General features: G+C 37.0%; 1 protein-coding gene across 2 annotated transcripts in view; it reads left to right on the forward strand.

The window, feature by feature from the left end:
* Window positions 1–21700, forward strand: part of ZMYM4 (zinc finger MYM-type containing 4) — a 132418-nt gene that overhangs the window by 42674 nt on the left and 68044 nt on the right. For both annotated transcript variants that reach the window (XM_040974189.1, XM_040974190.1), the window contains exons 3-7: window positions 9970–10494; window positions 12145–12206; window positions 12579–12749; window positions 19957–20041; window positions 20253–20508. In XM_040974189.1, coding sequence (XP_040830123.1) covers window positions 9970–10494; window positions 12145–12206; window positions 12579–12749; window positions 19957–20041; window positions 20253–20508 — 1099 coding nt within the window. The remainder of the gene's footprint in view (window positions 1–9969; window positions 10495–12144; window positions 12207–12578; window positions 12750–19956; window positions 20042–20252; window positions 20509–21700) is intronic.

Genomic DNA, 21700 nt, shown 5'->3' on the forward strand with positions numbered 1-21700 from the left:
CTCACTGTTACTTTAATACTGTGTTAATCCATTTAGTGAACATATATTTCAGATATTGTAGTTTTGCGTTCTTGGGGGGGGGTTCCTTTTTCTTTCTCATTTTTTTTTTAAGAAAAAGTTTAGTTTCTATTTTTCATCCTTAGAAATTTATGGTTTTTATATTTTTTCTTCCTTGAATTGGAACCTATATTTTGTTCTTACATGTGGTAGGTTTGCTTTAGATTAAATTGAAATTGGTTGAAGTTCATGAGGGCAGTTCTGGGGTTGACTTCACTGTAGAGTTAGTTTATCCTTGGTCTTAATGAGTAATACCTCCAGGATCTGTAGTTTTAGTCCTTGTAGTTTGATAGGGTTTCTTTCCTTTTTTAGAGATAGATTAAAAAATAAAAAAGATTTTCATTTTTCTGAAAGGTGGAGTTACAGAGGAGAGAGATCTTCTGTCCTCTAGATCACTCTTCAAATGGGAGCAACAGCCTTTAGAACTGAGCCAGTTTGAAACCAGAAGCCTGAGCCTCTGGATCTTGCGCTTGGGTGCAGGAGCCCAAGCATTGGGCCATCTTCCACTGCTTCCCCAGGCCATAAGCAGGAAGCACATCAAAAGTGGAGTAGCTGGAGTAACTGGTGCCCATACGTGACTCCAGCCCTTGGAGGTAGATTAGCCAGTTGAGCCAATACGCTGGCCTCCTTTTGTGGCTCTTTAAAATATATGTTTATGCTCATACACATACTGTTAAATTATTTCAAATGTAGTGTCACAGAGACACAGTCATTGGTTCATTTCCTAACTGGCTTTGATATTCACATCTTGTCCAGGCAAAAGTCAATAGCCAGGTACTTCATTTTGGTCTTCCAAATGGGTGATAGGGGCTCAAGTTCTTAGATTGTCATCTGCCTTCCTGGTTTCTTTAAAGGAAGGTGAATTGTAAATGGAACAACCAGAACTCGAACTGGCATTCTGATATGGGTTATCCCAGGCAGCAGCTTAACCTGCAGTCTTGTAACCCCCTCTGTTTTTAATGGGCTTATGTTCATGCTATTAGTCTCACTATTTTGTTTTGTATTGGTATTAGATGGTGTCCCATTATCTGATTGCCTTGCAGCTTAAATTTTAAGATCTCGTCCCTCGGGTTACTCAGAATTCAGAAGTGTTTTTAATCCTGGTGGGACATCAGTAGTTTGTCACCCTGCTGCCTGAGAGTTGTTTGGGGCCCACCCTTGCAGCTTCACCCTTTGCATGTGGAAATGACTGTTTAGTTCAAGACTTTCTGGCACTTGTTTTTCTGTTGGTCTCTCCTCTTGTAACCTGTCCTGCAGTATTAAATTAATTGCGGTAGCATTCTCAAGTTTGTCCCTTTGCTCAACCTAGGAAGATTAGTTTCTTCTGAATTTACAGGGTTGCTAAATGTTTCCAGACTGAAACCCAAGCTGAATTTAAGGCTCACTTCTCTTTTTTCTCAGACTGTTGCTAGTATATATTTTGAGAAGAGTTTTATAAAGTTTGTTTTGTTAGTTATCTGCAATTTAATGCTTATTTTTGGGTAAGTATTTCCACCATGGCTGGAAGCAGTTTGCCTCTGGCTGGCGTGGTAGTGTATCGGGCTACTCCCCTGCCTGCAGTGCCGAGATCTCACTGGGGTGCTGATTCTAATCCCAGCTAGTCCACTTCCAATCCACCTCCTTCCTTATGGCCTGGGACAGCAGGGGAGGATGATTCTAAATGTGTGTGTGTGTCTTTAAGGAAGTAAAATGTCTAATGATCTGTATGATAATTAGTTCCTAATGTACAGTATGTGGGTTATAAATTTTGTACTTAACTGAGAAGTAGTTCTATATATAGACAGTTGCTTAGTTGGTTTTAACTACTTGGTGTATTTCTCTAGCACATGCTGAGTGTACTGTGTGAACCATGCACAGATAACTAATAGGTCTGGTCATGAAACTGTTGTGTAAAGGTCCAACTTATAAATATGTTGGCTTGTTTGTTTAGTCATATATTTCTTTATATTTAAAATTTATTTTCTTTTGGGGCTTAGCATGCTGTCCTAATGGCTGAATCCTTGCCTTGCATCCACAAGGATCCCATTTATTTATTTTTATTGGAAAAGCAGATTTACAGAGTGAAGGAAAGACAGAAAGATCTTCCATCTGCTAGTTCATTCCCCATGGTCATAGTGGCTGGAGCTGAGCTGAACCAAAACCAGAAGCTCGGAGCTTCTTCTAAGTCTCCCGCATGGGCACAGATTCTTAAGGCTTTGGGCTGTCCTTTACTGTTTTCCCAGGCTACAGGCAGGGAGCTGGATAGGAAGTGGAGTTGCTGGGACTAGAACCAGTGCCCATATGGGATCCCGGCACGTTCAAGGTGAAGACTTTAGCTGCTAGGCTATGCTGCCGGGCCCCTTTATCTATTTTTTATTGAAAAGTTAGCTATACAGGGAAGAAAGATAGCGAGGAAGATGCTAAGCTATCACAGTAGTTCCATACTTGCCATTCCATATGAAGCACTTTTTATTTAGTTCGATTTAAAAATTCTTGCTCAGAACCCACTACTAATATGTTAATGCCCATAGTTTTAAAGAAGACTCAAGTGCTGTGTTCTAGGTATTATCCTAGTTTTTGAGAACATTTTCTCTTGATTAATTACTTATTCATAGCTAAGCTTCTTTTTCAACATAGGATTCTAAGTAGGAACTCCGGTTTCTTCCTCAGGTGAGTGTTCTCTGGTGAGAGTCAGGCTCTGTCACAGGTAGACCACAAGCTTGGCTTCTGAGGGGAGCTGGTTGTTCAGATGCAACCCCACAGGGCTGCGTGCTTGCCAAGGCTCATGTTTGGTTGTTCTCAATGACGTTTATTCTAGCACTACTTGATTGTAATTATGTCATTGTAATTGTACCGTTTTTACATTAATGAAATTTTATTACAATAAGTGAGCTGTTGCTTCTGTGAATTCAAGAGCTTTATAAAGGCTGGACAATTTACTAAAACATTAATATGCAGATATCTTTGCTTATTTTACTTCAGAGAAATCAAGTTTGAGTCATGAATATGGCTTTGTAGTTGTGATTTGTGCAAGAAAGAACTTAGAATAGTTACAATTGAATAATTGCAAGGTGATTGTAAACTGTTCTTTCGTATGTCTGAAGTGAAAATATGTGTTTAAAGCATATATGTTTTATTTTTAATGATTTCCGACTTTCAGCTTTTCTTATTTGGGAAATTGTATTTTATAGACTAAAATAACACTTAAGTCTTCTATTAGAAATACTGGTATGACAAAACACTGTGCAAATTTAAACTGTAAATGAACCAGGATCAGCAGATTTTATGTGTTGCTTGTTTTCACGTATGTTTTCTTTAATCTGAGAGAAAAAATAACAGCCTCAGGGAATTGTTAGAGAACTCTTGATTTCTAGAGTCAAAATTAAAGTTGATATTTTATTTGTGGAAATTTAACTTTGATTAAAAACAAAAATGTGTACCAGAATCTATGTGCCAGAAATGAGGATGGCTCCTTCAACAATGTGTGCTTATGTTATATGGTAGATTTTTAGTTGGTGATTCTATCTTAAGATGAAATTACACTTGAGCATTATATAGTATCAGTACAACCATGAAAACCACGACTAAGTATGAGAAGGGCAAAGAGTAAAAGCTGACTTTACCTGGCATAATGAAATTCTCATCATTGAACAATTATTTTATTTAAGTATTTCTTCTTTCGTAGAAATCTTAACAGCCTGCTTGCATTTTACTAATCATATAGCCTCTATCGCACAGAGATTTTCCTTCTGAACCCGTTACTCCTTGTTTATTGGATCTTATTTTGGAAGTGTGATATTCTCCATCTTTAAAAATCCTGAAGAAAAATCACACAGCTCCAAACTTCTGTTGACTCCTGATCTTAGTTTAGTTTCAACTCATATTGATTTACAGCAACATTTATTTGAAATTTTAGCTGAAGTTTTGGTTCTTCAGTTCTCTGTTTTCAGTCTTTACTGGAACTACCCACTTGCGTATTCATTATCATTGATAATTTTGTCAGTATTGAGAAATACCCAACCTTTGTTTTATCAGCCATATTAACAGCATCCATTATGGTTGATTACTTCTTCCTTACTGAAATATTTGTTAACCTCTTCCCTGTTGCCTCTTTTGCAATTCCATGTTAGTTTCCTTTTTTGATGTCTTCTTTTCTATCTCATTTGTAAAAGCCTTTGCCTTCAAATTATAGCTGAATCTATTTTCTGTGTGTCTACTTTATTACCTTGCCCGTTGCCACTAGTTCTTCCTTGTGTTGTAGTAGCTCCTGTCTTCCTGTTTCCGTCCATTCCCCCTTTTAAAAAATTTTTATTTTTGGTGATAATTTGAAAATTACATAGTGCCCGTGTGTTCACTGATTATGGTAGGAAGGGTCAAGAAATAAGGGAAGCTGGAGGAGACCACTGTTTTCAGATTTTCTTCTTCCTGTGTCTGGGTAAGGGGAACAGAAGGGGAGAAGTCACACCCAGCGTCAGTACCTGTGAATGGGGGATGGGCACTTGATGTCTTCCCAGGGTCCCTGATGTGGAGTGTATTCTGAGGATACTGCTTAATTGGTTTCGATAATTTTGAAATGCTGTTGATTTCATGCTGCAAGGATGAGGAAGTCCTTCCAAGGTCCATTGACTGACATAGTCCACCTTAGTTTTGATTTGTTCATATACTTGCTGTCAATGCTTGGCCTGGAGAGCTGTTCGGTTTGTTCTGCCCTTCTTGGAACTAGATGTCTTCTGCAGGCCTTGTCATGTGCACGTTGGCATCCCATCCACTGCACAGGCTTCAGCAACCAAGGAGGCCTAGCTCTGACACATATACTCCTCTGTCAGATTTGTCCCTTGGTTGGAGATTTCCATTTAGTGGCCAGTTAGGGAGGTCCCCAAAGAAACCTCACCAGAGGTGACCCCAAACCCAACTCAGTCTGTCACCCACATCAGGCTACACACACACTGGTGGTTGCAGTTGTTGGACTAGTTCGGTCTCCAGCTGCGTCTCATACACAAACTGACGGATGCTGTGACCTGGCTTGATCCTGCCCACCACATACTCAGTCCTCTCTCACCCCAATGAGAACTGCAGCCAAGTTGGAGTGAGCCCCCCAAGTCACCACCTGCCCCCAGACCCAGTTCCTATGCATGCTGGTATGTGCAGCAGACTGGTCCAGCACCTCCCGCATCCATTTGGCTCTTGTGCACATTAATGGGTGTCGCAGCTTGGCCCAACCTGACTGACCCCACTATCCAGCCCACACTTGATGGATTGCAATAGAAATTTATACTTACATTTCGAAAACTGATCATAGTGCTGTGTTAGGATGTAGATGTTAGATTCTGAGAAACAAAGCTATTTCTTTTGATGAGAAAAAAATTTGGTTTCGTTAAAAACATAACTAGTACTTGGGCCCGACATGGTGGCCTGGTAGCTAAAGTCCTTGCCTTGAATATGCAGGGATTCCCATATGGGTGCTGCTTCTAATCACAGCAGCCCTGCTTCCCATCCAGCTCCCTGCTTGGGGTTTCGGGAAGCAGTTGAGGACAGCGCAGTGCCGTGGAACCCTGCACCCATGTGGGAGACCTGGCAGAGCTCCTGCCTCCAATCTTTGGATCGGTGTAGCAGCGGGTGTGGCGGTCACTTAGGGAGTGAATCAATGGACGAAAGATACTCTCTCTGTCTCTCTTTTCTGTGTATCTGACTTTGCAATAAAAATAAATCTTAAATAAATAAATCTCAAAAATTAAATAAATAGCAAATTTATGTATATACGCACATATATATCTGAATCAACAGTCCACATTTTAATCATTTTACCTGTAGATTTAATCTTTTTTTGTTAAATTTATTTTTATTGCAAAATCAGATCTATAGAGAGGAAGCTTCTTCGTCCACTGATTCACTTCTCAAGCAGCTGCAACAGCTGAAGCTGAGCCAATCTGAAGCCAGGAGCCCAGAACCTCTTCCAGGTCTTCCATGCAGGTGCAGGGTCCCCAGGCTTTGGGCCGTCCTCGACTGCTTTCCCACACCACAAGCAGGGAGCTGGATGGGAAGTGGAGCTGCTGGGATTAGACCCGGAGCCCATATGGGATCCCAGTGCTTGCAAGGCGAGGACTTTAGCTGTTAGGCTTTCATGCTGGGCCCCCTACCCAGTAATGGTTATATGCTGGGTTAACAAATGTTTTCTCTTACTAGCCAGATAGATAAATATTATAGTAAATATTTCAGACATTGTCACCTATATGTAGTGTCTATTTCTTTATTTATTTGAGAGGGTGGCAGGAGAGATGGAGAGCCCATCTTCATCTGTTGGTTCACTCCTCAAATTCCTACCTCAGCTAGATCCAGCTAAAGCTATGGGCCAGGAGCTGCTGCTGCTTTTTTCCCCCTTTTTTCTATGTGAATGCAGGGCCCAAGAACTTCACTGCTTTGTTATGATGTCCGCCCCATTTAATCTCATCATATACCTTACACAGTTTTTTGACTGGTGGCTTGCCACTTTGGGTCTGCAACAGTGCTACGAGACAGTTATCAGAATTTAATGTCATTACCCGTTTGTCAGCATGGTATTTCATTGCATTATTATTTTTGCCTTTGTCATATGACAGATAGTATTTGTCTTGCTCTGAAATGTTTGCTCTAGTTCTTTGCTTTTATTTGTATGTTTGTTTGGATGTACACTGATTGAACTGAGTCTTATATATTAGAAGTTAGCCTTTGTGAGACATGGAGTGCTATAAAATATTGCTACTTTTTTTATTTGCTTTATGCTTTCATTTTATGGTCATATTTCATGTTCCGTATTTTCATACAGTAAACTGAACTTCTAGATTTTGTGTTACCATTGGAAAGCTTTGCTGCATGACTTAAATATAATTATTTCATGGGATCTTTAATATTGCTTTTACTTTTTTGTGTCTGATTTAGATATAATGTAGTATTTTGGTGTGAATTAGGGATCCATTTTTTCCACGTGGCTAGCCTTTTCCCCCAGTATTGTGTCCTGAATTTGAAATAGAGATGTTGAAATTGTTGCATTATTACTTTTTCAGTATTGACTTCCTTCATATAATATATTTCATTCCTGAAACAGAACCAATGCTTTGTGATAACTATTTGGATAAAATGTCGAGAAGGAAAAGGCTGTTTTACTGATGTTTAGTTGCTTATAGTAGGTGGATTTGTATGTGTGTGTGTGTGCATGTGTGCTTGTGCATGCTTATGTACTGTCACATTTTGATACTTCTTGCGTTTTCACCCTAATTTCCTGTTATAATTTCTTTTTTAAAGATTTATTTTATTTTTATTGGAAAGTCAGATATACAGAAAGAAGGAGAGACAGAGAGGAAGATCGAGGAAGATCATTCATCCGATGATTCATTCTCTAAGTGACCGCCATATCTGGTGTTGCGCCAGTGCGAAGCCAGGAGCCAGGAACTTGCTCTAGGTCTCCCACACAGTTGCAGGGTCCCAAGGCTTAGGAGCCATCTTTGACTGCTTTCCCAGGCCACAAGCAGGGAGCTGGATGGGAAGTGAGGCTTCTGGGATTAGAACTGACACCCATATGGATTCCTGGTGCATTCAAGGCAAGGACTTTAGCCACTAGGCCACGTCGCCGGACCCTCCTATTAGAATTTTCAATGAGTGGGAAAATAGTGATAGACCAGTACAGTGCATGTATATAATATCACTGTCTTCCCCCATACCTCCATACTTGTGTGTGGTATGTTATGTGGAAGCTAGTTTTAGATGACAAATGTCTCATCACCTGTAAGTCCCTCAGAATGTGTTGTCTGAGATTTCTAGACTCTGTTTTACTGTCCGTTTGAATCATTACTTTCAGAAGAATGAAAGAATGATTTTCTAAATTTTATTTTCTTTACGTTGGTTAACAGTTTTCTGTTGAGAAATAAGATTGTCTTACCTCTGCCCTTTTTTGGTGTTGTTATAGATTCAAATTATTTTTATTTATTCATCATTACATGTTTCTTAATTTTGCTTTATTCTTTTAGCTTTGTGTGGAGGGAGTCTCCTTGGTTTCTTTCATATAATTTTATCTCTCAGACCCATATATTACTTACAGAAGTGATTCCGTAATGAATATGTGCTGAGTGAATAAATGCTTTTAGTAGTGGGGAGCTACTGAAGGCCTTCAACAGGATCATTTATGATTCTGAGAACTCTGGTGCCTGTGTGTAGGGAAGCTTGAGGAAAGCTTTCATTTGTGCTCTCAGGATTTGGTTACAGATAATTCAGCTCATATCAACTCAGTGGGGAATGTTTTTCACTTAGAAATTCAGGAATGGATTGAACCATCAACCACATGAAGTGTTCACCTGGATTTCAGGAACCAATAAAAACAGTGCTACAAGTGCCGCTAATATATATTGTCAGTCTTGCTTCACTTTGTTTTCATAAATTCCAGTTTGCTTCCTTGTGAACCATCTATTTTGGGAAATCACTGGGTTGGGGAATCTGTTAATTGTGTTAGGAAAATGCAAGTAGAGGAAGTATATGCTTAGATTTCAGAGACACTAAGTTGAAAGTATTTAGGACACATGTAAGAGCCAGTTGAATATAAACATCCAAACTGGAAGAAAGGTCTAGTCAAAGTGTGTTAAGGTGTTAATTGCAAAAATCAAAGCTATGTCAGTGAAGTATCTCATTCTGAGTATAGGAAGTGAGAGAACTAGAGCCCTTGAGAGAAGCTATCCTGAATCCATGAACCAAGGGAGAAGAGTGTAAAATAAATGTGGACCAGATAGAAAGTAAGAGGTTCACCTCCAAGAAACCAAAGGACTTTTATTCTGGAGGGATATACCACATGAGAAATTGCTTGGATTTGACCGTTAGAAGGTTGCTGATGATATTAATGAGGGTAGTTCCAGTGAGAAGTTGGGAGCAGGGGCACAAGTATCCTAGTACAGAGTTTTTTCCCTCCAAAGTTACAAAGAAAGGGTGAATGAGGACAATATAGAGCTAGGAAGAAAAAAACTGTAATTTGTATTTTCTAATTTACTTGTGAGAAAGCCAGCCAGAGAATGAACAAGCTTCCATTGGTTCATTTTCCAAAGCTGGGGCTGGACCAGTTGAGCTGAAGCTGGATAACGAAATATCAGTCTGGGACTCACGGGTGGGTGGCAGGAACCCAGTTACTTGAGCCAGGCCCTGCATTAGCTGGAAGTAGGAATTAGGAGCCACAGGACAGCATTGGAAAGCAAGCACTCTGAAATGGTATTGTTGGTATCTTAATTTCTAGGCATTCTTTGGTTGCGGATTTTGTTGTTGTTGCTTTATTTTGGAATTGGAGATACTTTAGTACAATTCATAGTGGTATGCAGATTTTTCAAAAATTCTAGGCTAGATAAATTTTACTTTATTGTGTAAATGTTTACCATTATAAATATTAGCTACATTAGTTTTTTATTAGTGTTGGTTCAGACAAGTTGGGACTCATGAGAGATCTGTGTTTCAATCAGTAACCGTAATGATCACGTGTATATTCTCTCTGTCTGTCCTGTGCAGTAGACCCTTTACTCATACCATCACTCTATGTGTCACTCACCACGTACTAATCCCAAGGTGAGTATTATGCTGTTTTCTAGATAGACTCTGCAAGTTTCCTTCTTGGAATCACACAGCTTTTTGGATCATGCTGGGATTTCCACACAGATATGCTTTGGTTCCGTAGTTGGTATTCTTTTCTCCATATCGTATTGCTTTCTTTTATAATCTCAAATAGTTTTTTTCAATTTTGGCTCCTCATTTTCTTAATTGGCCGGAATAGATATATCTATCAGATATTTATCAGTATGTTAAATGAATACTGTATTATATTATCTATATTTTGTTTGTGAAGGAGAATATGTTAAGTACCAGACAGACCTTATAATTGTGGTCATCTTTAGCACTATCATTTGTCTAAACAGTATTTTACTTTTCAAGGTGGTGGTATCATGGATACAGAAATGTCTGAAGATATAGACCACAGCTTAACTCCTACCCTTGACAGCATGTCTTATGGAATGCCGAATCAAACAGGATCTGAAAATTCATTGCTGGATGAAGATGATTATTTTTTGAACTCTGGGGATCTTGCAGGAATTCCAGTCGTTGGTAGTGACAATGAGGATGAACAGGATTTTAGTTCAAAGGACAATCTTGTTTCTTCAATTCATACTGATGATAGCTTGGAAGTAGAGAGAAGAGTCACACAGCATGAATCAGACAATGAAAATGAGATTCAAATAACAAATAAATTAAAAAAAGACTTTCCAAAACAGTTTGATCAGGTTTCTGTTTTTAAATCAATACAGAAAGATTTTAGTCTAGTAAGAGAAAACAGCAAAGAGACTTTCTCTGGAAAGGAGAAAAATAGAGACATAACTTTCCTTGAACGTGAAAAACGGTTGGATAAGCCCCATAAAGATTTGGATTCAAGGTTCAAAAGCAGTTTTTTTGATAAAGCAGGTAATTACTGTTCAAATAGAATGCAAAACAGTAACAAATACTGAAAATGATGTAGCTAATGTAGTTTTATTACTTCTGTTGTTTACATGTCGTATGGACAGTTAAATTCATTGTAAGCTTGTCATTTTTCTTTTATCCTTGTTCTTTGCAGAGTGACTGAATGTCTCCCAGTAACTTTTGATAATGGTATAAATGGTTGAAACATAGCTCTAAACCTCATTTCTCCCTCCCCTGGTTGCAATATTTTGATGAGAAGGCAAGATACTCGAATCACCTGTTCATTTTCTTTGGTTGAACATTGGACCTGAGGTTGGATTTAACTTCTTTGTGCTGTAAGCACTAATTCAAATTGCTGTCCCACCAATTAGTCCAAATTAGGAGGTTGGGCTTTAATTTTTTTTTTTCAGTTTAGAAATTTCTTGAGGCTCTTTTTGAGCTTCTTTGCCCAGTGATCTCTCTACTTGAGCTCCAGTTTCTTTCTTGAATATATCACGAGTTTTCTTCTGCACTTTCTTTTCCGCCAGCTGTTTCATTTGCCTGTGCGTCATTTTCTCTCTGTATTTGTGCCTGTAGACGTATTTTTTACCCCAACAGTACCTAACTCATGAACCTCTTCTACTTTGTAGTCATCTCTAACTGTTCTATGTCAAAAATGAATTGTCTCCTTATCTAGAATAGTCCCGTAGAATTTTATTCATACCTTATTATTTGTTGTACTTTTCCAATATTATACTTTGCTATTTGTTTTACCTTACCTACTAGTGTAGGTAATTCTTGAGGGTCAGATTATGTATTACTCATCTTTGTATTCTTAGAACCTAACCCGGTGCAGTGAAAATTTAAATCTTAGAATAAATGTGAAGCAAAGACAGTATACTATATCATTCCCAATACTGCTTATGACAGTGCTAGGAAATACATGATAGAAAGAGCAAACCACTAGAGTTTAAAAAAAAAAAAGCACTGTTTTGAGTATTCATATTGAACAAGACTGAACAAGAATATACTAATTTTTTTTGATAAATATAATTGATTATATTCAGTATCCCTATAGGGGATATTTAAAATTTTGGGAATCCTTTTTCACAGAATATATAATATCCAGTGGAAGAAACAAGACATGTCATGTAGTGGAAGTTTAGTGGCTTGTTGTAGCTGAAGACAGTGGTAGGTAAGTTTATCATAAGACAGTATAGGAAGATTTCTTTTAAATACCCTATAAAGTATATTTTAGGGATTCTTGTGCGAGGTTTTTTTAACCTTGTTGATCAGGGACAACTTTAATGAGGGGAAGTATGTTGTGAACTGAACAGATGATGGAAAACTAAAGATTAGACAGAAGAGAATTGGAAAAGAATTAGCACAAATGAGGAAGAAAAAAATAATTCTCAGAGAATAGTGAATAAAGTAGCCAGTTTATGTTTGACCAGGGAAAGAGTGGTGAGGTAAGGCTGTAAGTTAGTTAGGGCAGATTATGCACAACTTTGAGTGGAATTGCTTTTAGTCATTGTTTTAGGACCCAGTTCACTCTAATAAGCATCATTTTTTGAAAAAGAGAGGTGTTGATCAAACAATAGCTTTTTAGTTCGTTCTTTTAAGATTTGTTATTCATATACATGTGTTTGTTTGTTTGTTTTTTTCTTTCAATAGCTAATCAAGTTGAAGAAACATTACATACTCATTTACCACAAACCCCAGAAACAAACTTTAGGGTAAGTTTTCAGTGTATATGTAGAATACTGTAACTGTGGCAAGTGTCAAAGTTTTCTTTATGTCACTTTCTAAACTCAAGTATGTGTTAGATAAAAGCACCGATGCACTGGTTATCGTTTCTGTTACCTTTTTTCGTTTACTGAATTGTTTGGGTAAAAACATCTTTGGAGCCATTCTGAGAAGCCTCAGTTTCTTAGATTCTTTGCTTACAGTTGCTATTTAGATCTATAACACAATTACTTTTAGGTATAGGGCCTCTGATGAATATCCAACAAGTTCTTCATTTCTGATGAACTTTTCTTTGGGTGTTAAACCTGAAGAGGAATCATTTTAAAACTGAATATTTATTAATCCTTTATATTGTGTTTTAGGATTCCAGCTATCCATTTGCCAATAAAGAATCCATTGGTTCGGAACTGGGGAATTCCTTTGCATCAAATGTTAGAATTAAAGAAGAACCTTTGGATGATGAGTATGACAAAGCAATGGCACCACAGCAGGGACTACTAGACAAAATTAAAGATGAACCTGACAATGCTCAAGTAAACATCTCACCTTTTTCCTTCTGCTTTTTTGTTTTTGTTTTTTGTTTTGTTTTGTTTTGTTTGTTCCACATGTTGAATTATTCATTTGAGAGAGGGACTGCTTGAAAGTGAGTTAGTTTCTTGACGAGGTGATAAGGGGTTGTTAGAGGAGATTGAGGCAATTTGAAGTATGTTGAAATTCTTTATAAAGAAACAAATGAAACCTTTCCTGAGTAGCAATTAGTATTTTTCAGTCATCTTTGTTCCTGAATGCTACCATGCCTGTTATAGTGAAGAGGCTAGAAGATTTGAGATTGGTACAGTTTTAGTTGTTTGGTAATTTATGGGGATGTGGTGTGAGTTCTGAAAGGGAAAATAGCCATTTGTAGTTACTGTTACTGAAGTATTGTGTTATAGGAATGGTTAATGGATAGATTATCTTTGGAAGGATTAACTGATTATAAAACCATTTCATTGGATTAGTTGGCTGAAGATAAAGGAAGCTTTATGAGTAATGACATGATTCCAGTATGGTATCTGTAATCAAAGCGAAGGATAAAGCTCTGCTAGTTTAAGGTTGCTCTGGAGGTAAAAGTCAGAGAGATCCTCTCACTGTAAAGTTCTGAAGTCATTAATTTATACATGAATGGTGGTAGGGACCAAAAAAAGTTCTGTCATAATCTGTTATCATTTTAAAATGTAGAAGAGGTGAATGCACAGTGGCAGCAGTTCAGTGATTATTTATATTTTGTAAAGGGAACATTAATTCATGAGATGTAAATATACTCTAAAGTAGCTTTTCTCTGAAATGACATTTGATGAGGAGAAATATTGCCCTTTCCTGTTTGTTGAGGGACTTGAGAATGTTCAATTCATGTGGAAGATAAATTTTTTCCTTCAGATTTCATTGAGCAGGATTTCTCAACTATGGCACCGTTGCATTTTGGGTCAATGTTGTGAGGACTGCACTGTGCATAGCAATATGTTTAGTAACGTGTTTTGCTTCTACCTGCTAGATTCCAGTAGCAACCCTTGAATGTCTCCAGACATTGCCAGATATCTGCTGGGAGGCAAAACCTATTTAAAATCTCTGTTTTACAGTAAGGAGATAAAAGAATAGAAATAGGTGATGCATGAGGCAGACCGATGCAGAATTCTGCAAGAATTGCATGCTACCCACAACCAGATAAATGTATCAAAGTAGCATTGGTGGTCAAGCCAAAGAAGTTGGATGGATATGAGGATAGGTGCTACTAAAAAGATGGTAGAAGGAATAAGAAAATATTTCAATAGAGGATAGGTTAAAAGCATATTTATTAAAGTAGAGCATATTTATTAAAGTAGGTAAAATGTAGATCTTTGATGTCTGAATTAGGGATAAATAGATATGTTGGCACTCAAGAAATGTTCCTGAGGCAAGTTTCCGAGTACTGAAACCGTATGTAAATGCAAGGCAAATCTTCTGTCCCTTTATATGCCTCAATGTAGATTATGGGAAATTCATAAGAAATCATAATGCTGGCAGGTTGTCAAAGACAACTCTTTTTTTGGTACATGACTCAGAGGTAATTCCTTAGGACTCAAGGAGTTAGGGCGAAGTCCAAATAAAACAGGGCCAGAAGATACTGGGGAGGTTATTAGTAGTATTATTTTCAAAACAAAGTGACTACGTAATGTAAAGGGTATAGGATGGAAAGAAACACCTACATTTTTGCAACTAATTTAAAATTGTTAAATGTATTATACAAAGTTAACTATAGAGTTTTATGATTATGGGAAGGAACTTCCCCAAAGCTCCCCATCTGATTGATTGGACACTGTTGAGAACCAAGTGGTAATGTGGGTAGGTCCTGGGCATAAGATCTTTGCCCTAAAATGCAGTCCTGGCATGGAAGTAGATGAAGCATGGTTTACTCTGAGTTGTTCTCTCTGTTTTCTGCCGTACCAGTCATATAGGATCACAGTTTGGATAATTCTTAAAATATTGCCAGGATAACTAATAGGAACTATAGAGTTCTGATTCACTTTTCTTCTTATCCATACCCCTCCCCCCTCATGTTCCTTCTGCCCATGTCCCAGTGTCCCTCTCCCTTCCTCTTTCATCATCTCCTCACTCAGTCTTATTAATCTTACTTATTTTCCATGGACTGGAAAAAGGAATTCCAATCTATTTTCATAATCTTGAAAATAGCACTCTTCATTTCTCATAAAATACTAATAGATTTTAGTTTTAGTTTTCATCATCAATTTCTAATAGCTTCTTAATGGTTCAATAAAATCATGACTTTAGCTCATGGCTTTTTTTCAAAATCTCCCTTGGCTTCCCTGTGCTTCTTAACTTGATAGTTTCGCTTTCAGCTAACTTTCTAATTCTGCTTTTTACACAGTTCATTTTGGTCTTAATTTTTTTATTCTCCAGTATAAATTACTAAATATGTAAACTTCTGTTCATTTGCTCTTGATTACTTCTTAAAATGTGTTTCTGGGTTTGTCAGTCGTTGTCCCCTTGCTTCTGTTACTGGCATAACATTATCTGGCTTGCTAAGTTCATTTCTTTATTGTAATCTCATTGCATGCTACTATACTATTCTTTGTAGTATTTTTACAATTGTAGAGACTTTTACATGACATATTATTTCATTCTTTTAACAACTGTATATGGAAGGACTATTGAAGAGGATGTTAACTGAGTTTGTCGATCAGGCACCAAGATTCTAATCAAAAGTACAACCAAGTGTTATTTTCATTAATCTACCAATTTTTCTATAAAAGTTGTTTCTAACAACTTTTTAAATTTTTAAATTAAAAAAATTTTAAAGGTGACTAGAGAAGATTTTAAAATAGGAACTTTAAATTCAGCCAGCAACCTCATTTTTCTGTTTTCCAAGCATTCTGACAGCCAGTTGATAAATGCTACATTAGAATCATGATGTTTTTCTTTTCCTCTTGCTCATAACAATAGAAAGTTAATCCCCAATCTTAGTTTTAAATTGATCAAGTTGGGAAGCAGGAGGGGCCTTTAGCCAAGTATTTTAGATATCTACACCCCATGTTGGAGTGCCTGGATTTGACTTCCAGTTCTAGCTTCCTGCTGATACAGGCCCTGGGAGTCAGTGGTCATGAATCAAGTATAACGTTCCTGCCTTACACATGGGAGACTTTGGTTGTGTTCCTGGTCCCTGGCCCTGGCCCAGTCTTGTTTAGGGGAGTAAACCAATGGATGGGAGCTTTCTATCTGCCTGTCCCTGTGTCTCTGTCTTCTTTCTCTATTTCCCTTTCTTTTCTGTAACTATGCTTCTCAAATCAAAATTTTTTAAAGGTTTATTTTTATTTTTATTGAAAAGGCAGATATACAGAGAGAAGGAGAGAAAGATCTTTTGTCCACTGGTTTACTCCCCAAGTGGCTGCAATGGCTGGAGCTGAGCTGCTCCGAAGCCAGCAGCCAGGAACCTCTTCAGGTCTCCCAAGGCTTTAGGCCATCCTCTCCTCCTGCTTTCCCAGGCCACAGAAAAGGAGCTGGATAGCAACAGGAGCAGCTGGAATTAGAACCAGCACCCCTATGGGATCCCGGTGCGTTCAAGACAAGGACTTTAGCCATTAGGCTGCCGCTCCAGCGCTCAAATAAAATTTTGGAAATGGAAATTATATTATCTCATCATTGTAATGGTAATTTGTACAGTTCTGGAAAATAGAATGTAGTAATTCAAATGTCGAGACATTTTAGTCATGTCAAGTTGATTTGTGTATGGAAGCTGTACTCTTTATTTTTAAAATACGGTCCTGGTGCAGAGTATTGCTAAGCAGCTGGTCAGACCATTGTTCGGGACGCTTGCGTTACGTATCAGAGTACCAATTTGAGTTCCAGCTCTTTTGCTTCTGATCCAGCTTTCTGCATTAATGCTTGCGTGGAGGTGGGAGATAATGGCCTGGGTCTCTGCCATCCAGGTGGGAGACCTGAATCCGGCTCATGGCTTCAACTTTTGTTTGTGAACCAGTTGGAGTGAAAGATCTCTCTGTGTTTCTGTCTTTCTGTTTCTCTCCCTCTTTCTCTTTTCTTTCCAAGTAAATGAAAATAAAATACTGTCCTAGAATATTTATGTGGATTCTCCTTTGTGGTAATTGAAGGAAAGGTAAAAATGTTGGTAAAGGATTATTTTTCTATTTTGATAACTTTATGCTTCTGAAAGCTTTGGTCATCAACTAAATATTCACTGCAAAAAATCATTAATTATTTGCTGGTCATTAATTTATTTGTCAAAATATTTGTAAAAATTAGTTATGAAGTTGTAAAAGAAAAACACATCTGATTCTGCTTTGAAAGCATTAAGAGATGTACAGAAATTATACTTCAGATATACTTATTTTACTATCTATATAGGCAGTGTACACTTAACTTGAAGTGATATGTCAGGTTCTTGGCATAGCTTGACAGAGAAGACAAAGAGTTAGTGGGACCATTAATGTATGCCAAGGAGTATTATTTTGCAGTTTTCTGAGTTTAAAAAAAATTTCATTGTAAATTTGTTTTAATATGCTATTTAACATAGGTATGATAATTATGTTAGAACAACTTTGGAGATTATCTGTAGCTACTTTATTAGATGCCAAAAGACATCTCACATAACTCACCACACATTTTTTAGATACTCTTGGTCATAGAACAGTGGCAATCATTGAATTTGAAAGTAAAATGATGTGAACTTTAACTCTTGTTGGATTTTTACCTCATACCTGTTGAAGGAATTAGAAGAAAAATAATGGAAAAGGGGAGATAAAATTATCATCATTTGCTGGTAAGGATCTTTATTAGAGAATTAATAGAATTCATGAGCATTTAGTGAAGTACTTAGTTGAGTTACATGAAACAGCAATATTTCTGTGAGGTTTATATTTGTGTTTTAGAATGACAAAGATACTTTGTTCTCAACAGCATCTAAAAAGTGCTGTGTGAGAAAAAAGATAACTAATGACCATACAGTTAAATGAAAGGAAAGGTCACTTATACATTTTTGAATTAAGAAATGCGCTGTCAGTCCTATTTAAGACAGTTTTGGTATAATTTGGATGAGGTTATGAATGATAAGTTTGTGACATTTTAAAGAGCAATAGACATGTACATGCACAAATCTATTACATAGACCTATTTCACAAAAGGGTTGAGGGTGGCAAACCCTGTGTAATTGTCTCACATCACACAATATCATGAGGATAATATAATATTGTCAGATGGAGAATGCTGCAGAATAGTCAACCTCAAAATAGGTGTTTAAAATAATTTGTCGTAGCAGTTGCTAGAAGATAGAAATAATTTGGAGAATGAAAATAAAGCTTTATACCCTAAAGTGAATATATCCCAAATAGATCAAAACAAGTGTTGACAAATTATCAATGTCTGGCTAAACCAAATCGCCTCCTTTTTTGTTTTGTCTTTATTCTTATTTTTCCTTCCAGTGTTTCATAAAAATTTTATTGGAACATTGTCTCATTCATTTACATTTGATGTATGGGGGCTTTTGCTCTACCAGGGGAGAGTTGGATACTTGCAAGGAGACCATATGGCCTGCAAAGTCGAAAAATTTACTATCTGGCCCTTTGCAGATAAAAGTTTGCTGACCCCTGGATTAAAGGACTGTGTAATAAACAGTGAAACTGCTTTCTTATAATTTTATTATGGAAGTAGAACTTTGTAAGAGATAGAAGAAATCACAAAGGTAAAGACTCAGATTTTTGACATAAAATTGGAAACTTCAGTACATAGAACTTTTAACTCAGTACATATTGAGGAAATGTTGCTAACAGAATGCTACAGAGTTAATATTACTCTATGATGAACTTTTGTAAATGACTTTTTAAAAGGTTTAACTAGAAGCAAAACAGGAGGATTTAATTGGCTTAACTGCTGGAGTAAACACAGCTAATTCAGTTAGGGAAAACAGTCGTTAGATATTGAAAACCTGTATTCTGTGTATTTTTGCCTGATAAGTACACTTTAAAAGTCATTTCCTGAAGGAGCGAGCTTGAATAGGATAGTATGAGCATTCACAAAGGTATCCGTTATGGTATCAATTGGTGGTGCTGAATGTGTGAAACTGTTTAATAAACCAACGTTGGATTGTTTTTGTATAATGTCAGTGCCATCCAAAGCCATTTTAGAGTCTGATGCAAAAGGGAAGTACCAGAAATACTAATTTTGTCATTATTTAAAGTTGTAATATTTGTTTATCATTAATTTTTGCATAAATTTTGATTTAGAAAAGTACTGTTTTAAAATACTATTTTTTTGGAACCCTTATTTGAGTGTCTGGGGAACCCAAATGCCATACTTTCCTCATCCCAATCACTTTCCTCATGTAATCTGGTATATCTGTTGGAAATACTGGTATTTCCCTAAGTTGTAATGTATTCACAAACCGTTCACCATAGGAAAGGAGTTATGTTTGATATGCTTCAGAGTCCCGAGAATAAGGGATCTTGAAGGGCTTTCAAATTTCAATGTAATAAACACTTGGTTAAAGTAAAAGTTAAAGGTGTCATGTACTGGTTTCACAGTGTAACTGTATAATTGTAAAAATAAACATTAGAAATTTATAGAATTCAGCTGTGTGATGGTTATTCAAAACTTAAAATGTGTTAACATGCATTTGGAAATCACTGAAATGAGCATAATGTGGAAAGCATCCTTATAGAATATTCAGACCACCACAACCTTCGGGTTCTTGATGATGATTTTACAAACACTGTGTTCTAGCCATTATAAATTCTTTTAGGATAATTTCTGTTAAACCTTTGAACAGAGGATGAAAAGACTGGAAAGAAATATATCAAGAAAATAACAGTGGTTATTTGGCAGTGATAGAAATGTGACTCAAGATGTTTTCTTATTTGGACTTTCCTGAATTTTTTTTAGTGATTGTGTATTACTTTTATAATAGAGAATAATTTGAAATACTATAGTGAATTTTCCAGAATAATTTATGCAGACCTAATAGTTCCATCGGCTGATTTGATGGTAATGTTCATCTTTTGAGTCTCACTCTTCTTGCGGATATAGACATAGCCTTATAGCTATGTCAGTTTACTCACTATTTTGTATTTTTACTATTTCTTCCTTTAATGTTGTTAACATTTTCTACCTCTATGCAGAAATAGTAATATGTCTCAAATATCTGGAGTTGTTAGGTGTTCTTTTCTCTGTGCATTTATTTATTTATTTTCTCTTTTGAAGGAGTATAGTCATGGGCAACAACCAAAAACTCAGGAAGGAGAACTGAAGATTAGTGCTGTTTTTTCAGTCAGTGGCAGTACTCTTGGTAAGAAAAAGGATTGAATAGATGAATTGTGTTTATTCTGATCAACATTATAAAGCAAGTTTCTTCTTAATAGGCCCGGTCTCTCTGTCCATCTAGCATGCCCTTAAATTGCATATTGTGTAATTACTGTTGGGTTTCAGGACTAGGAATTTGTACATATGTGAAATTAATAGTGAAAAGTAAAACTTCTTATTGTTTTTTTTTTTTATAGCTCCCCAGTTGACTACTGGCTTTCAGCCTTCACTGGCATCATCTGGCATGAATAAAATGCTTCCCTCAGTTCCAGCCACAGCTGTTCGAGTTTCCTGTTCTGGTTGTAAGAAAATCCTCCAGAAGGGGCAGACTGCGTACCAGAGGAAGGGGTCTACTCAGCTCTTCTGCTCCACACTGTGTCTCACTGGATATACAGTTCCACCTGCCCGTCCACCACCTCCTCTCACCAAGAAAACTTGCTCAAGTTGTTCAAAGTATAACAGAATTCTAAAATATCTTGTTTCTTTTAACAACCCTGTGTGACATGTTTAATTTTCAGTGTTTTTGTGAGTTTTTTTTTTTTTTGAGAAATAATTCTTTAGTGCCAGCATATTGCTGCTGCTTTAAAGCTTTCTGGGTTCTAGGTGTTTGCCTTATATTTTATTTTAAATAATCTTTTTTTTATACATAAATTGTGCTTGAAATTAATGTCTGTTAATTGAGCTGCTTTATATTAAGTACATGCCTCGGAATATCATGTCACCATGTTATTTTATCTTGTAACTTGTAGGCACTAGATAATTAAAACCAACAGTTTAATGTAAGATTTACATTTTCTGTTATATGAATATAGTTGAACATTTTTCTTAACATTAAATGTTCTCCAGTGTGTTTAACTTTTCAATATGTTTGAAAAGCCTCAGGGTTCATTGCAGGATTTATTAATAAAAAGGGAGAATGACCTTAGTAATTCTGACATACTCGATGACTAGGAACTAATTTTGACTAACTTCTCCATATTTTGCTTATTTACTAATTAGAGAAAGAGAGGGAGAAGGAAGTATTTTTTTTTTAATCTGTCAATTCATTCCTGAAATGCCCACAGTGAACAGTACTATGCCTGGCTAAAGCAAGGAGTCCAGAACTCCATTTGGATTCCTCTTTAGGTAGTCGGGACCCAAGTACTTAGGCCATTGTCTGCTGCCTCCCAGGATGCTCCACAGCAGGAAGATGGGTCAGAGTGGAAGCGGAGGGCTGGTGCAATGTTCTAACACCCTTAGCACTAGCATTCCATATAGATGTCAGTTCGTGTCCCAGCTGTTCCACTTCTGATCCCTCTCCCTGCTCATGACTTAGCAAAGCAGCAGAGGATAGCTTAAGTACTTTGGCCCCTGTTCCTGCATGGGAGACAGAAGAAGCTTCTGAGTTGGGTCTGGCCCGTCCTAGGCTATTGAGGCCATTTGGGGTGTGTATCAGCAGATGAAAGATAGCTGTCTGTCAATCTCTCCCTCCCCCTCAACTCTTTTCACTTACCTATGACTCTGCCTTTTAAGCAAATAAATTAAGGAAAAAAAATCTCTCTTTTTTTTTGACGAAAATTAGTAGAGCCAGGCCTGAAGCCCAGGTACTTTGTTGTGAAAGGCCATTACCAGAGTTGTGACTTACTTTTTATGCCATAATATTCAT

Source organism: Ochotona curzoniae, unplaced genomic scaffold (genome assembly GCF_017591425.1).
Source record: "Ochotona curzoniae isolate NIBS_2020 unplaced genomic scaffold, NIBS_Ocur_1.0 contig_2404, whole genome shotgun sequence".
Classification (NCBI taxonomy): domain Eukaryota; kingdom Metazoa; phylum Chordata; class Mammalia; order Lagomorpha; family Ochotonidae; genus Ochotona; species Ochotona curzoniae.